This window comes from Nicotiana sylvestris, chromosome 6, assembly GCF_000393655.2.
Source record: "Nicotiana sylvestris chromosome 6, ASM39365v2, whole genome shotgun sequence".
NCBI lineage: Eukaryota > Viridiplantae > Streptophyta > Magnoliopsida > Solanales > Solanaceae > Nicotiana > Nicotiana sylvestris.
Window position 1 is genome coordinate 186,645,654 of NC_091062.1, and position 15,974 is coordinate 186,661,627.

At 36.0% G+C, this 15,974-nt stretch overlaps 2 protein-coding genes across 2 annotated transcripts; one reads left to right on the top strand and one right to left on the bottom strand.

Moving 5' to 3' along the window:
• The first annotated feature begins 478 nt into the window (after positions 1 to 478).
• On the top strand, positions 479 to 2,787 carry LOC104246906 (large ribosomal subunit protein eL14y-like). The gene is made up of 5 exons (XM_009802811.2): positions 479 to 598; positions 692 to 793; positions 1,854 to 1,983; positions 2,098 to 2,210; positions 2,575 to 2,787. The coding sequence occupies exons 1-5, from the start codon at positions 596 to 598 to the stop codon at positions 2,626 to 2,628; spliced, it is 402 nt and encodes a 133-aa protein (XP_009801113.1). The 5' UTR covers positions 479 to 595; the 3' UTR covers positions 2,629 to 2,787.
• Positions 2,788 to 3,684: 897 nt separating this feature from the next.
• On the bottom strand, positions 3,685 to 10,949 carry LOC104246905 (casein kinase 1-like protein 11). The gene is made up of 14 exons (XM_009802810.2): positions 10,170 to 10,949; positions 9,970 to 10,010; positions 9,199 to 9,268; positions 8,683 to 8,831; positions 8,493 to 8,588; positions 8,144 to 8,214; positions 6,401 to 6,462; positions 6,245 to 6,308; positions 6,052 to 6,136; positions 5,626 to 5,752; positions 5,378 to 5,451; positions 5,220 to 5,283; positions 4,511 to 4,644; positions 3,685 to 4,275 (listed from the first exon to the last, which is right to left on the bottom strand). The coding sequence occupies exons 1-14, from the start codon at positions 10,243 to 10,245 to the stop codon at positions 4,009 to 4,011; spliced, it is 1,380 nt and encodes a 459-aa protein (XP_009801112.1). The 5' UTR covers positions 10,246 to 10,949; the 3' UTR covers positions 3,685 to 4,008.
• Positions 10,950 to 15,974: the final 5,025 nt, after the last annotated feature.

Below are 15,974 nucleotides of genomic sequence, written 5' to 3' on the forward strand. Positions count from 1 at the left end.
ATACTCTTCGTTATAAAAGTGAAACTTATTAGCATCCAAATGGAGCAGGGTGGCAAATCAACGGCCATCAGAACGGGGTGGATCTTTCTCTCTAGGGTTTGATTTCGACATTGATTCATAGCCCTAACCCACTGACAATGAAAATTTCGTGAGACAATGGAGATGAATCAGTGGAGAATAGTGGTTGTATTCGTGGAGAAAGACTGGCGTTGAGAGAGAGATGGTGGAGAAAAATCTGAAAGAATGAGAAAGAAAAATAATACAAAGAGTATTTTATGGCTTAAGGGTAGGAGGTAATCATAAATAGATATTTGGCTATAAAAATCAAAAGGTAGCTATGAAATATAATTTTTTTAAAAGAATATTTATTTAAAACAAATAAGGTATCAACCTTTGCTAATAAAAATTCCTATTAATAATGCACAAATCCTAAATGGGCCTAAGCCCATATAAATGCAAAGTAGTGAGTCCAGATCCAGATACAGAAAAACCTAGTACTATATCATCTTCTCGAAAACCCTAATACTCACTCGACATCACGCACAATTAGCCTCACTCTTCGCCCCTGGTCAGCTGCTTCCTCAAATCGTCGAAAATGGTACGTATTCACTCTTCACACAGTTATGCATTTCCGTGCTCTGAGATTTTATGTTGAGATTTGTAAAAATGTGTTGGATTTTGCTTTCTGTAGCCGTTCAAGAGGTTCGTGGAAATCGGAAGAGTCGCCCTTGTCAACTACGGGGAGGACTATGGGAATCTCGTTGTTATCGTCGATGTCATTGACCAAAATAGGGTAAATTTGCTTCCCTGAGCAATTGTTATACTCTAATAGTTTCTCGGTAATCAAATCTACATATTAAACTCCGTGTTCAGCTGACATTCATGAAAAATGAAATAGAGTACTTTGGAACCGTTTGCCATGCCTTCTGGCAAGGACAAAAAGGATATTGTATAATATTAGTACTTTGTTATTATCTATTGAGCTGATTTGTTTTTCTTAGTTAGATATGCTTAAGGCCTATGATAGAACATGATAATAGGCCTACATTGTCTGATCATATAAAACATGATTGAGCAACATGATCTGAGGCCTTCCTCTAAAATTTCCACAAAGTAGTTTTTATTTGTTTAGATGGTAGTTTTTGAAATTAGCAGCTCCATAAGTCATTTGCAGATGTTGAATATTGGGCTTTTCTTAAGAAAGTTGTATATCCGCTTGCCTGTTTTATTAGGTTTTTAGTTAGCGAGTTTATTTATTGATAGGTTCTGCTGTGCTCTTTTTTCAAGTTTGGATTTGTTCTGTGGATTATTCTCATCTGTGCCTTATAGAGTAGAATAAAGTGTGGAGAGTTATTTGTTCTGCCTTGTGGAACTCTCCATGAATGGTCTTGACTGCAATGTCAGTTATTCCCTTTAGTTAACAGAAAGTTACGATGACAAAGATAATTTGACTTTCCTCAACTGAACTATTTTTTCGGTTGAAAATATTCCTCGAGGAAACTGCACAAAGGACTATATTATTGCGTCAAGGGACACATTACCTTCTTCTAGGATCTTTGTGCTTTCTTTATACTTCCTTTGTTGTTTTTGCATTGTAGCTAATTGATAGGTTTTTGCTTATGTTTCATTCCCTTTATATCTCCTTTTAATACAATGAACAAAAAGTGAAAACAAATGATAGATAGGCTGATATGTTCTGGTAGATCGAAAGCAATCCAAAAGGCTATGTGACTTCCTAGTTGACTTTATTAGATTAAGCTTGATGGTAGGTAGTTACTTAATTGACTGTTGAAAATGAAGAACTTTTTTAACTAATTTTTGGTAATGACTCCATATCTTTTCTCAATTGATAGGCGCTTGTTGATGCTCCTGGCATGGTGAGGAGCCAGATTAACTTTAAGAGGCTTTCACTCACAGATATCAAAATTGACATCAAAAGGATTCCAAAGAAGAAGACCCTCGTTGCTGCTATGGAGGCTGCTGGTAAGTACAGTGCTCAAGAGATTTTCTTTTCGTTTTAAAAGATGTAGATTAGCAATTGATGTTAGCAGCTAGTTTTACGAAGATTGACCTCTCATTTGATTTTCGTTCTCCCAGACGTGAAGAGCAAATGGGAGAGCAGTTCCTGGGGAAGAAAGTTGATAGTTCAGAAGAGGAGGGCATCGCTTAATGATTTTGACAGGTTCAAGCTCATGCTGGCAAAGATAAAGGTCCGATTATGTCTTTCACTTAGCTTCATTTTGCTCGACTCATTCAATCTACCAATCTCTTATCACCACTCTTGGGTAAGCAGGATAAGAGTGATATTGTTTGCCTGAAAAAGTCAGAAAAAGGTGTCATCATTAAATTGAAAAAGCAAAATGATAATATCTTGCCCAAAACTTTGTATTATGGACCAATATTCCTTTCTCAACTGTACTTGATCGAGTTAAATGGCATACCTGAAAAAACTGTTGATCATGTGGCTAGTTAGAATTTAGCTGGCTCCCGTAATCCCCTTTATGTTTGCATGATATTAGTAAGGTCTCATTTGTATTTGATATCAAGGCTGATACATTTGTTTTGACATTGCAGAAGGCTGGAGTTGTAAGGCAGGAGCTTGCTAAGCTTAAGAAGGAGGCTGCTTAGGAACTCTTTGATTAGTGAGATTTGTATGATAGGAGTTTTGAAAGTTGTTTGTGTTTTGCTTTTAGATTTTGGTTCATTACTGGTAAGTCTTTTGGTTTTATTTGAATTATGATGGTGAACATCCTCTTCCCAAAGTTTCAAGGATTACCTTCGCAGACACTTTCATATTGTCACTCAGTATGTTTTGGTTTCATGCTAGTGATCTCACTCGAGTGATGAATCATTTTAGGTAATGAGAATTTGCTCAAAAATTTTATTACTAACATTTTGCTTGGGGATTTTTTCTCGATAGAAACTTTTTATTCTGTCTGAAAATATGATTCCATCTGCCACACTGCCACTGAAGGATTTTCCTGTACAAGTGTCGTATAAAAGCTTGCATAATGATTCATGCATCACGAAAAATAACTGACGTTGCCTGTCTTCATGCATTAGCTAATCTAGTTGGACAAGTCGAGTCCTTGAGGAATTTAATATTTTTGTCATTTCAGAATCCTTTTACGCTAATGCGCAAACGTTCTGCCTCTTTACTGTTTGTACTTCCAGTATTACTATTTGGAATATGATTTCCACAAATTACAAACTTCGGACTGATACTAGAGATCTATTGGTCTTGAAAAGAACATATATTTGATTTGTGGAGGGTCGAATTCTAAAAGTTTAACCAAACAGAGAGATCAAGACCTCCTGCAAACTCTACATTGACTCATTTCTATCACAATGTAAAAGAAGCAAGAAGGGAAAAGGATGAGGAGAAAACTCAACTAGACACGCAAGATACTAGCTATTCTTTTCCTTTATTTAGCTGAGGGAAAACACAAGAGAAAGAGCAAAGAATTTGGCCTTCCTTTGGGGAGACTGGCAATCTTCAAAGGATATGCATGTTCCTGATTTCCAAACCCAGGTTCAAGAACAAGTGTGAAAATGCACGTGTAACATAATCCAAGGCAATTGCAAAATCTTTCTCATAGCTAAATATTAATCATCACACCCACTTGCGCAATCCGACCTTCAAATATTCCAAGGCTGGCCTAAAAAGATGCATTCAAACCCCCAGAAAAGAATTCCTCCACTAAACATTCGAATAAGGAATAAGGTAAAAGTTACATCAATTCGTACAACAATATTTATCAAGCTACCCGTCCCACGCATATATATAAAACTCTTGCACTTGACCCAACATTTCTTTGGATGAGTCTAAATGAGCTATGGGTCGCCAGGAACTCTATTAAGAACAAAAACAAGGAATATGAGAAGTTGGATCAGCTTCAATTGTCACATAGAAGGTAAAACATTTCCAATTTACAGCACTTGAGACATCCTTAAATAGGATTGCATGTTCAAACAATCAGGAAATTTTCTGTTTACAAGTGCATCCCCTTACTTTCTGATAGAAAGAAACTCAAAGCTCCGAAGAGGGTTATCATGGGTACCCTTTGTGACTGATGTTCGGGAGAATGATGATGGCTTTGGTTCGATTCCCTGCTGAATTCTCTGTGTGGTAGATAGACGGCCAGTGCTCGACACTAATCTGCTTGAGCGACTATCTGTGGGTTCACCAGAAGAGGTCGGTCTGCTGCTTGAAATGACGGCCCTTCTTGAAGAGCTGCCATTTCTCGAGGTACGGCCTCTTTCTGAATCAGCTTGCTACAAATAAGAGTAGAAGATTACTAGTTTAGCATGCATCTCAATGCTGCAAATTTTCTATCACATAAAATGCAGAAATATATCTAGGATTCAGAATTATCAAGTCATTGCATTAACAAAAAGGAATAAGCATCTACAGAACAGCACAAAACCCTCCTATCCGATTGAAAGAAAATGGATTTCTCTTTTTTTTTTTGGGGTGGGGGGTGGGGGAGCAGAAAGGAGGGATCAATACCACGTCTTTAGATGAAGGTACATCCTCTGAAGTCCGATGTCTGGAGTATTCCCCGTGCCTACCAGCCGCAGAAGTATTCCTTCTGGAAAATGCTTCAACAGCGCCAGAAAACTTGTCTCGAATATCTTGCCCCACTGGATTGTAGAATTAACACATCACAAGCGTCAGTGAATGATAAATTGCCAAACGCTGCAAGTTTACAAACAAGCAGAGGCAGCAGATGCTAGCAAAAGTTCAAGAGCTGAATCCTCATAATTCAGGGAAGAAATAATCTGATACTCAAAAATCAAGAACAAAAACTCACATATAGAAAGATTTTCTTCTTTTGCTCATTTATTTTTTTGATAGAGAACTTTAATATTATTATTATTATTATTATTATTATTATTATTATTATTATTATTATTACTACCATTATTTCTACATATTTAACTTATTTTTCAGTTTTATTTTTATTTGCTATGATGATGACATGAATTGAGCTTAAGTGGAGAAACATGGTCCATGAGGATTCATATAGATGACCCCAACTTGTTTGGGATTGAGGCATAGTAGTTGTTGTATTTTTTCGATGTCTCATTGATAGAAAGATATGATCTTGACATTTGTCTTGCTTGAAGAAATAACTGAATGCAATAAATCAAGCTAGCTGAGTAATTCCTAAAACCAGCTACTAAAAATTTCCACAACTTCAGTAAAAAGATAATACCTGACGTCCTTCCTGGTCTTTCAGCAGATGGCCCAGCATTTAGTCCGGCGTTCCCACTAGGAATCTGGAAGCAAGACAATGCATACACTACTGTTCATAAAAAAGATTAAGCAACAATTATCAATGATAACAACTAAAATAAAGTTTTCAAAACTAACTCGTCCTCTTGAACTGGCACCGATCTGAGGATACTTCAAAATTGTCCAATCAAATACATAGTCAAATTGATAACCTGCACCAACGAAAGAAAGATTTTTTTTTTTGGATCGTTATGAAAGTTAAAGATACAAAGCCCACATCATATCTATCAAAGGCTAAAGTTGGGGTAGTTAACAGCTGGGATAAATTTTGGAGCCAAACAGTATGAATAGTCAGGTTTATACAAAGAAAAAACAAGAGAAACTACCTTCACGAATAAACAAGTCTCTAAAAAGCCTCTTCAAATATGAATAGTCAGGTTTATCCTCAAATCTTAATGATCGGCAGTAGTGGAAGTATGATATGAATTCAGATGGATATGATTTGCACAGCACCTGTAATGGACAAAAAATGGAGTCTTCTCTGGATTACCTCATGCACTACTCATCAGAGGCAAGATGGCCTAAACTAAGGCCAGAATATTATCCACAACGACAACAGTACAATTCACCAGAATAAATACATCTGACATGACCCATATTGATCCAACCCAGGGCAGTTTCGTGTTTCAATCACAGTTCAATAAGATATTGAGACGAGGATTGCAGCTTTGACATGACGGATGTAGTGATAATTCAAAAATGGTGAGTAGGTAACAGACCACCAAGATGTATTGATTTTAGGGAATAAGTACCTCTATTGGTGTTAACATCTTTTTCTCACTGATTTTATCATATTTCTGCTTCTTGGTACCAGCTTTCAGTCCCTGCCATGGAAGGCTGAGCCAAGAAGAAATTATCCGAATTCAGAAAACAAGTAAACCCCGTGAATTTACAAAAAGAAACAGAAGGTCAGAAAAATGGCTAAAGAAAACATATAAGTCCAACCTTCCTCTAAGAAAATACATAAGCACATAACCAAGAGATTCCAAATCATCTCTTCTGCTTTGCTCTGCCAGAAAAATGAAAAAGGACAACAATTATAACTAATATTGAAGCTAGCTACGCCCCGAATAGTTTGCCAATCCAAAAAAATACACCTACCAACTCCGAGATGTGTGTTGACGCTGGCATACCGAGCTGTTCCTGTCAGATTCTTGTTTTCCCTGGGGAAAATAGAAGAGAAGAGCATACCAGAGGCAATCAAGAAACAAATTTCTCAAAACAGTGGAAAAGAACAAAACAAGGAATCAAAAATTTGAACAACATGCGGTCTTTATTTTTTCATCCTTTTGCTTCTACAGTCCCTTCATGGACAGTGAATGAACAAGCTAAAACGAGAAACTGCTGATTTTTCATATTGAAGCAGAACTTCAAAAGAGAAAGAACTCTAGCAAAGCCAGCTAGCTCAATAAATTCATATAACTTTTTACTAAAGGAAACAGCAAACACCAAATGTGAACGACGTTTCTGATGCTTCTTCTCTTCTTTTCTTATAAGGTGAATAATTTTATTAAAAGTTGGAATATCTCCTATACACATCCGGTTACCAAAAAGTTTGAGAATCTATAGATAATATGATTCTCTACGAATAACACTCAGCTTAAATACAGACTAGAGCCTGATGTTGCTCGGACTCTCCAAAAGTGATGCCGCACCCGTGTCAGATCCTCCAAAAATGCACTAAATTTGGAGGATCCGACACGCACCCAACAATATTTTTGAAGAGTACGAGTAACATAGCTAGAGCCTCATCATGCTTCTTCCTTGATCAATCTTCCGCACTTAATAATGGGAAAGATATGGCAACAACATTTTCAAGAGAGAAAGATGGAAACAACAATCTCAATGAAAAATACTAAGATATGAATTTGGTCAACACTGTAGTGATGTCTTTGTATCTGTACAATGCTAGACAGCCATTAAGTGCATTAAAGAAAATAGTTCATTTTCTGAAATTACTGGAAATACTAAATGTGTCTTCCAAAAGGCTCCCTTCCTATTAGGACACTAAAAATCGTAAATATTAAATATCATTCTAGCAATTGAAATACTCAGCTCATTGGCAGAGCAGTGCCAACTAAATTAAACAACTATCCTATAGAATGTCATTGAGCTTCTTAACAGTCGGAACAAAATCTTATACAGTAACATCTTCCTAACCAATGCAAGAGTATTTTCATCCTGCATCTTTCCAGTAATTTCTAAGCACGTTTCTTTTATTTACACAGCTTCCATATAAGAAACTAGTCAATGATGCCATCAAAGAAAAAGTAGGAAAATTCTGAAAGGTGGTTTAAAAAGAAAAATAGGACATTAAGCACCGCAAAGTTCACACAGAAAAATTGAGACTTTACTTTCATACTTGATCAAATAACAAGTATCAACATTCACCAACCCCGTATTAGGTGTTGCATACACCAGGGTGTCCAGAAAGTGTGAGTTTAGTTTTGATGTTGCCCTTCTAGCCTTTTGACTTGATGGCTGAGAAAGGGTAAATCATTTTCTCTAAGTTGCTTCACTGGCTATATAGTGATGTATTAAGTTGTCCGCCACTAAATATTTACTGGGAGATCTTAATTGGAAGATTAAGTACTTCTAGCCGTTAAAACTATTTACAACCAAATTCTCACTATTGCTTTGATTAGTCCAACCAAGTCTCTAGAACTCATACAACAGGCACCAAACAAACAAAATTCTTGCTGATGGAAGTTTGCTAGGGACGATGAAAGAGAACCAAAACTCTACCCCCCCCCTCCCCCCCGGTCTTAATAATGCTTATTTACAAGCATACAGAAAGATGCATGTAACAACTGCAAGGACCGAAAAAAGTAACATTGTTGCTACCTGTATGGTATATGCTTGTGAGTCTGGAGATCCCTATACTTTTTGGCAAGCCCAAAGTCAATGGCGTAAACCTGCCATCAGTATACAGATCTAAATATATATATATTTTGTCTGGAGTAAAAACCGTCAAATCATCAAGAGAAACAATAAGCTTTTAACACCGAGAATATATCAGCCAGCACCAGCACAAAATACTTACAAGCTAAATCTGTTGAAGCCAAAAGGTAAACGTGTAAAGAGTAAGGACTGACATGAACCTATACTTAATTTTCTTTGCATAAGTAAAAGGAGCAGAGATATGACATGTAATCCAAGTATTCTGTCAGTCTGACAGAACATGAACAAGTACCTGGTTTGCCTTGCGACCTAAGCCCATTAAAAAGTTGTCTGGCTTTATGTCACGGTGAAGAAATCCTCTAGAGTGCATGTATTCAACTCTATTAATCTAAGAATGACACAGGAAAAGATTTTATTAACTCAAATGCACAGGGAAACATGCAGAAAATTATTCTCTAAAAGAATGAGATGCTGATACTTACGAGTTGATCTGCTAGCATAAGCACTGTTTTCAGAGTAAACTTCCTGTTGCAATAGTTGAAGAGGTCTTCCAAACTTGGTCCAAGAAGGTCAATGACCATTATATTGTACTCTCCCTCAACTCCAAACCATTTGAGATTAGGAATCCCGGCTTCAGCAGAATGGCAAAGATAAGGAAATTAATTCACTATTCATAAAAGTCCCATTGACAAAGTTATTTGCTATTTAATGTGAATGACCAAAAATTCAGACAAGCCATTGAACTAATAGGTCTTTTTTATTTGTTCAACTAATAACTTGCTTATAAGATAGAAGACATATAAAGGAATAGAAAATCTCCAAGTCCATTAATTTGAAAACCAAAGAAGCAAGGAAAAGCAGAGGATAATACTTAAATAGTACTTTCGTAGCACTCGACTATCCCCCCCCCCCCAAGACATCCAGGAATAAAAATCACATTTGCAGCATATGTTTTAAAGAGATAATATGCAAGATTAGATTGATGAAGTGAGACTTACTTCCTCCTTGGAGAAGCATATAAATTTTTGACTCATAGTGTAGTTGAGGGTGCCTTGTCTTGACTGATTCCTGAAAGTTGAAGTAACAAAAAGAAAAAAAACTTAGAACAGACCAATATGTGAAAAGTTTGAGTCAAAACGTACAGGTCACTAAAACAAATTCTTGTGATATAACCTAGCAAAATAAATCCAGAAAAAAATCAGTCTTGCATTCCAAAAGCAGCATGACACAAAAGAATGTAGAAGCTCGCCGAATGAGATAAACATGTCTCCTTTTGTAATTCAACTTAACAAAGTTATCTTTTTTGGTTAAGAAGCTTTTAACACATAAAAAAGCTTTCCCTGAACTAGATAGTACATTTCTACTTAGACTACAACAACCTCTTCCAGAAAACATAGTTATACAACAAACTAGATCAGATGCTACTTATAATATTTGGATTGGTGGACTTGCTGAGTTTCCACAACTTACAAATGCTTCTATTGGATATAACAGTTTCAGAATTTATCAAATGGTATTATCAGCTGAAAGATTTGGAGCCTCGTCCAAATGGTATTATCAGCTGCCTGTCTAGCAGCCTATCTAGATACAGAATTACGTAACTGATTCTGGATTAACGCATACTAAATGTATTGATGTAACAACAACAACTAAACGTATTAAACATTACACAAGAACATTAAATGCAACCACGTGAACTCACTGTATACAGAAAACAAAAGAAAATAACACAAAAGATAGACGATTGTTGGTTGGGGACGGGCACATACCAGCTTAATAGCAACTTCCTCTCCATTCTGTATATTCACACCTGAATCAACAAAGCAGCAAGGAGCAGAAACAATAAGATAAAGATATAAGAGCAGGTCAAAACTACTTATAACACAAAAGGTCAAAACGAAGAAAATGAGGCTAATCATAAATCATATATAATCAAACCTAATCAACAAGCAAAATCAATGGAACATACCTAAATAAAGTTCACCAAAAGACCCACTTCCAATCTTCCTTCCCAGCTTAAACTTCCCACCCACAACATGATCCATGGTGATCCAATCAACCTCTTTCCCAATTACCAAGAACAAAACTTTTACAGAGATTACCCGCTGTTTTACTCAGATTGAACCTCAATAGATTTAAAAAGTCCCAAAAAAACCCAAAATCCAAAAAGGTAATTAATCCCCAGAAAAGTAAGCACCTTTAAGGATCAGAATCTATAGTTAAAAATACAAATTTCAATCTGAAATTACCAAGAACAAGACTTTTACAGCGGTAATCAACTTTTTTTTACCTCAGTAAATTTAGAAAACAAAGAAATTTCCCATGATTCCAAACAGATAATTAATCTCCAGAAAAAAGTGACCACCTTTAAAGATCAAAACCTATGGTTAAACCAATCCAATTTCAATCAGAAACCCAATTCCTAGAAATTACGGACCAAGTAACACACTAATTCAGCTACATCCTTCGATCAAATACAAACGCCAGCTAATAATCTTCAAATAACCATAACAAATGGAAACCCTAATTTACAAGTAAAGTCACCGATCCCCATTGATCAATAAAAACAATCAATGTACGAACCGATAAGTACAAACGAGAAACTGGTGTATCTCTATATATTATCTGTATATAATCTGTTTGGTTTGTTTGACAGAGGAATAGAGAAAAGAGGGACTCTTTGAAAAGAAAGCAAATTGATTTTGATTTTTGCTGTGTGCTGTGGAAAAGCAAGGAGCGCTATGAGGAGAGAGAGAGAGAGAGAGGATTGATTGAATGAATATACTGCGGTCTACGTGTGGGTGGGGATCGGAAAAAAACAAAGGACAAGGACAACAAAAATGAGGAAATGCAGGTACGTATGATTTTCTTTTGTTGTCAGTAAACTTTTTCTCCTTTATGTCTTTACTGTTTCTTTTTTCCCCAAAATGTAAATTAGGAACAAGATTTTTTTTTTTAAAAGATCTTTAAAAACTTACAAATATTAATTAGAATATTAAGAGAAAATAATTTATGTATACCAATTTAGTAAATATGAATAACAAGGATATTAGGAACGCAAGAAATTTAATGAAGATGAAGGGATTCCAATGATCTCGCCGTACCTTTGAATAGTGTTTTAATTTTTTCAAATATTTTTCATCGCGATTCATGATATAAACCAAAATAGTTTAGATGATAATGAATCAAATTGAAAGGTGAGATAGAACAGGATTTGTGAGGGTTAGGGCCTGGGGGTATCTGAGCGGGCTTTAGAACTAGCAAAAAATAAAATGTGCATGCAAATGGTCACAACATGCAACATTTTTTATCAATTAGTTTAAGTTTTAAAAAATAAATGGTGATTTTCTCTAGTTTCTATTAATTAGACTAAATTGTACATGCATTCTTTTTTTTTTTTAACAGTGAACCATGAGAATTCTATACTTCAGTTCAAGTGCTTTTTTCTGACTGATCCCAAGTACAGTGAGTTTTCAAATTTTATTTATATCTTACTGCTTCTTTATTATCATTAAACAGTTAAAAAGAACAAATTTAGAGCCGAAATAAATTTCAAATTGATAAGTGCAAGCTCGGATTATAAAAAATGGAGACAACGAGATATGAGGACATAACATTACAGGAATTAGGAAAACATGGAAAGAACACCTGCCCAACTATTTTTATTAATACCTTCATTAAGTATAATAAAACATGAATAATATTTTAATGCAGGTTCAAGATTTAAATGTAATAGGAATAATAAGTTTAACTTTGCACTAAACTCATTAAGCTATTAAAATTCGAAAAATATATTTGGCCACACTAATATTGGCCCAAATGTCCATAATGGGCATATTATGGTAACTTTACACGACTTTTGAGGATATAATTGATAATTGTGCATTTTCGTTTTCTATCTCTACCCTTTAGTAGATTTTTATTTCTATTCAATTTTTTTCAAACAACCCTCTCTCATTATTTTAATTGTATTACCTTCCCAAGGCTTCTTTCATATATACACATACATGACTACATCCTTTTTCATAAAGCACTCAATGCACGTATACACATACTATACCAAACAAAATACATTAAAATATACACATAGTATGCTAGAGGAAATATGTATACATTTAAACTATTATACTCATTTTGCATTGGTCATTTTCTAACCCTAAACTCTTAAATATATAGTGCTTCACCTAAGAAGCTTTTCCTGCCCCCATTTTTCTATCTTTTTTTTCCTCCTTCTTCATCTCTTATCTTTTTTTTTAGTGTTAAGGGTTAGATTAAAGAATGGGGACGGGAAGAGGAATAATGCTTCGAAAGTCTATATTGTATTTCGTAGTAAGAGACCTGGATTATACAATTCTAAGCGCTAGCGTATTTCTATGGTTATTGGTGCCAAGGGTAGCATATTCCAGGCTTTCAAATCATATCATGAAGCCATATCAGCGTTCAATGAGTTCAAAAAAAGTTGTCAAACTGAGAATATATCGGCATTGAAGGTGTATGTGGTATTTCGTAGTAAAAGGCCCGGATTATATAACTCTTGGTATGAGTGTGCTTCTATGGTTATAGGTTTCAAAGGAAGTATCTTCTAGTCTTTTAAATCTTATGATGAAGCCATAGTAGCATTCAATGAATTCCAAAAAAAATGTTGACAGTAAAGAACCACCTTCAAGTTCGTTTGTAGATGAAAGTGATGTAAGGATTGAAGGTGACAATGGAGCAAGTATTATTTCATAAGTGTTGTTAGCTGGAATGTTTGTAGGGATGAAGATATCAGAAAATTGTTCAGTTTGATTATTAATAAAACTATTTTTTCCTTATAAATTGAATATTTTGTCTATATTGTTGGATCTTAATTGAGTTTAGTTCTAAGTGTTATCATCTACTGACTAGATATTAAGTAGTTATAAGTGTTAGATTCATTTTGCACCTGTTTTAAACCTTACTACATTGATCCCTGATATTCATCAGATTTTGGACATTATTTTGAATGTTAGATGAATTTTCCACATTTGATTGATTCTGAAAAAATATAGTGATATCAGTTTTTGGACACTATTTGATTATCTCTAAAAAATTCTTCTTTTGACAAGAACTTAGGAAGTTTGCTTCATAAGTTCTCTTCTCAACTATCTTCAAGTTTTTTTTTAGATATTTCTTGACAATACAATGTGCTTAGATTCAATGTGCTTTATTAATTAGACAAAAAAATGACCACCTTTAGAGAACTTAATTAATCTGTAATGACCTGGACGATCGTTTCGAGAGTTGTAGCCCCGTTCTTTCATTTTTCTGCTTCTTTTGTGTACTACAGCTGTATTATGACTTATCAGGTTAGTTGGTTAGGGTCTTGAGTGATTTCAGAATGAATTGAGACACTTAGTCTCTTAGTTGAAAGCTTAAGTTGAAAAAGTTGACCGGATATTGACTTAAGTGTAAACGACCTCGAATTTTAATTTTCATAATTCCATTATCTCCGTTAGGTGATTTTGGACTTTGGAGCATGACCGGATTGTGTTTTGGAGGTCCGTAGTAGAATTAGGCCTGAAATGTCGAAAGTTGGAATTTTGAAAAGTTTGACCGGGAGTGGACTTGTTTATATCAGGGTTGGATTGGATTTCCGGAAGATGGAGCAGGTTAGTAGTGTCATTTATGATTTGTGTGCAAAATTTGAGGTCAATCGGACATGATTTGATATGTTTTATCGTCGTTTGTAGAATTTGAACATTTCGAAGTTCATTAGGCTTGAATCAGTGTGTAATTCACATTTTTGATGTTGTTTGAGGTGGTTTGAGGGTTCTACTAAGTTTGTATGATGATTTGGGACTTGACGCTATGTTGGTTGAGGTCTCGGAGGCCTCGGGTGAGTTTCTGGTGGTTAACAAATCATTTTTGGCCTTTGAGTGATAGATGATGTCTGCTGCTGTGTTCTTTCTGGTTTCCTCTTACGCGTTCGCGAGAGGAGCCTCGCATTTGCGAAGGGTTAATATGAGATGGGAATATTTTGTTCTTCGCATTCGCAAAGAAGAGGGCGTGAACGCGAAAGTGTGGTCTACATATGTATCGAGAACGCGGGAGTAGTGTCGCGTTCGCGAAGAGAAGTGAGGCAGATGGGGACCCCCAGGTCTTTGGTCTACGCGTTCGCGAGGTATGGGCCACATTCACGATGAGTTGAGATGGTAAAGCTTCGCGTTCATGAAGATTTAGTCCGGGAGGAAGTCATGTTGGTCTACGCGAACGCGAGAGGTCGGTCGCGTTCGCGAAGAAGGAAGTCTTGGCAAATAGTATTAATTTCAAAAACGAGGGTTGAACCAATTTTTCATATTTTAAGCTAGAGACCACGGATTTGGGCGATTCTTGAAGGAATTTTCGTGGAGTTGATTGGGGTAAGTGATTCTTGCTTGGTTTTGGTTAAATCCCATATTTATGTCTTTAATTTTATCATCTAATTTGTGATTTGGGGTAAAAAAAAATGGGGAAGAAGAGGAAGTATTCTTGAGTTAGATTTATGAGGTTTTGAATAGGATTTTGTTATTGGATCGGAGTAAATTTGATATGGTTAGACTTGTGAGTGAATGGGCTTTCGAATTTTGTGACTTTTGTCGGATTCCGAGACGTGGGCCCAGGGGCCGAGTTTGAGTCGATTTCAGATTTTTGGCTATGATTTAGTACTTTTCTTGTGGAAGTGATTCCTTTAGCCTATATTGATTGTATTGTAATACTTGTGGCTAGATTCGGGACGTTTGGAGACCGATTTGAGAGACAAAGATATTTCAGAGTAGAGATTTGCTCGGTTTGAGGTAAGTAACACTTTCAAACTTGGTTTTGAGGGTTTGAAACCCTGAATTATGTGTTATGTGATTGGTACTGAGGTGATGCACATGCCAAGTGACAGGTGTGCGGAGAATTGTGACCTGATTGATTCCATGGCACTGTATAGTGACTCTATCTTGTTGATATCCGTGTTTTCACTATATGATAAAGTAATTGAGCTGTCAATCATGCTAGATATCATGTTTAGGCTTTATGCCGGTACTGTTGGGACCCATAGTGATCGTTTCTTGCTTTCATCTAATTGATTTCATTGATATTTCGTGCTCAGTCATGTACATGCATTTCATATCATATCTCAGTCTCAGTTGTTATTTATTGATACGTCATATCATTGTTTCGGGTTAGTTTTCATGACATTGTGAGCCCGTGAGTGAGACTAGAGAGATTGATGACTGACTGAGGTCGAGAGCCTGATTATGAGTGACAGTTATGGGACCGGGCTGCACGCCGCAACGGTTATATTGATTTGTGATAACACTTGGGCTGTAGGAGCCCCTCCGGAGTTTGTACACACCCCCAATGAGCGCGATTGATATTATTGAGGGATGAATCTTCCCTGGACATGGATCTTGTCCGAAGTACTTAATACCTGGATATGGATCTTCTCCATAGGGCTGGATTGGCCTTGCTCGTTACTGGGTGACTGATGGTTAATGATGTATATATTCCGGGATGGATCTTCCCTACGCCGTATGGGCGATATATAGTACTGTGTGGTTGAGCATTTGAGAGTGTGAACATATGAGGCTGACAGCATGGTGCATCACATACAACATGTGCATTGGCATGCAGAGATAGTAGAGTTATATTCCTTATATTGTTCGGATCTGCTTTACTTTACTATTTTGAGTTGCCTGCTTAATTTGAAAGCATGCCTATGTTCTGCACAGTTATCTATTTTATCTGCACCGGTTGAGTTCGTCACTACCTTTCAGTACAAAGTTTG

Coding starts and splice junctions, on each gene's coding strand:
- LOC104246906 (XM_009802811.2), top strand. Junction 794..1,853: donor ATGTCATTGACCAAAATAGG/GTAAATTTGCTT, acceptor CTCAATTGATAG/GCGCTTGTTGATGCTCCTGG. Junction 2,211..2,574: donor TCATGCTGGCAAAGATAAAG/GTCCGATTATGT, acceptor TTGACATTGCAG/AAGGCTGGAGTTGTAAGGCA.
- LOC104246905 (XM_009802810.2), bottom strand. CDS start 10,245: ATGGATCATGTTGTGGGTGGGAAGTTTAAGCTGGGAAGGAAGATTGGA. Junction 8,832..9,198: donor TATGCTTCTCCAAGGAGGAA/GTAAGTCTCACT, acceptor ATTCTGCTGAAG/CCGGGATTCCTAATCTCAAA. Junction 6,309..6,400: donor CAACACACATCTCGGAGTTG/GTAGGTGTATTT, acceptor TTTTTCTGGCAG/AGCAAAGCAGAAGAGATGAT.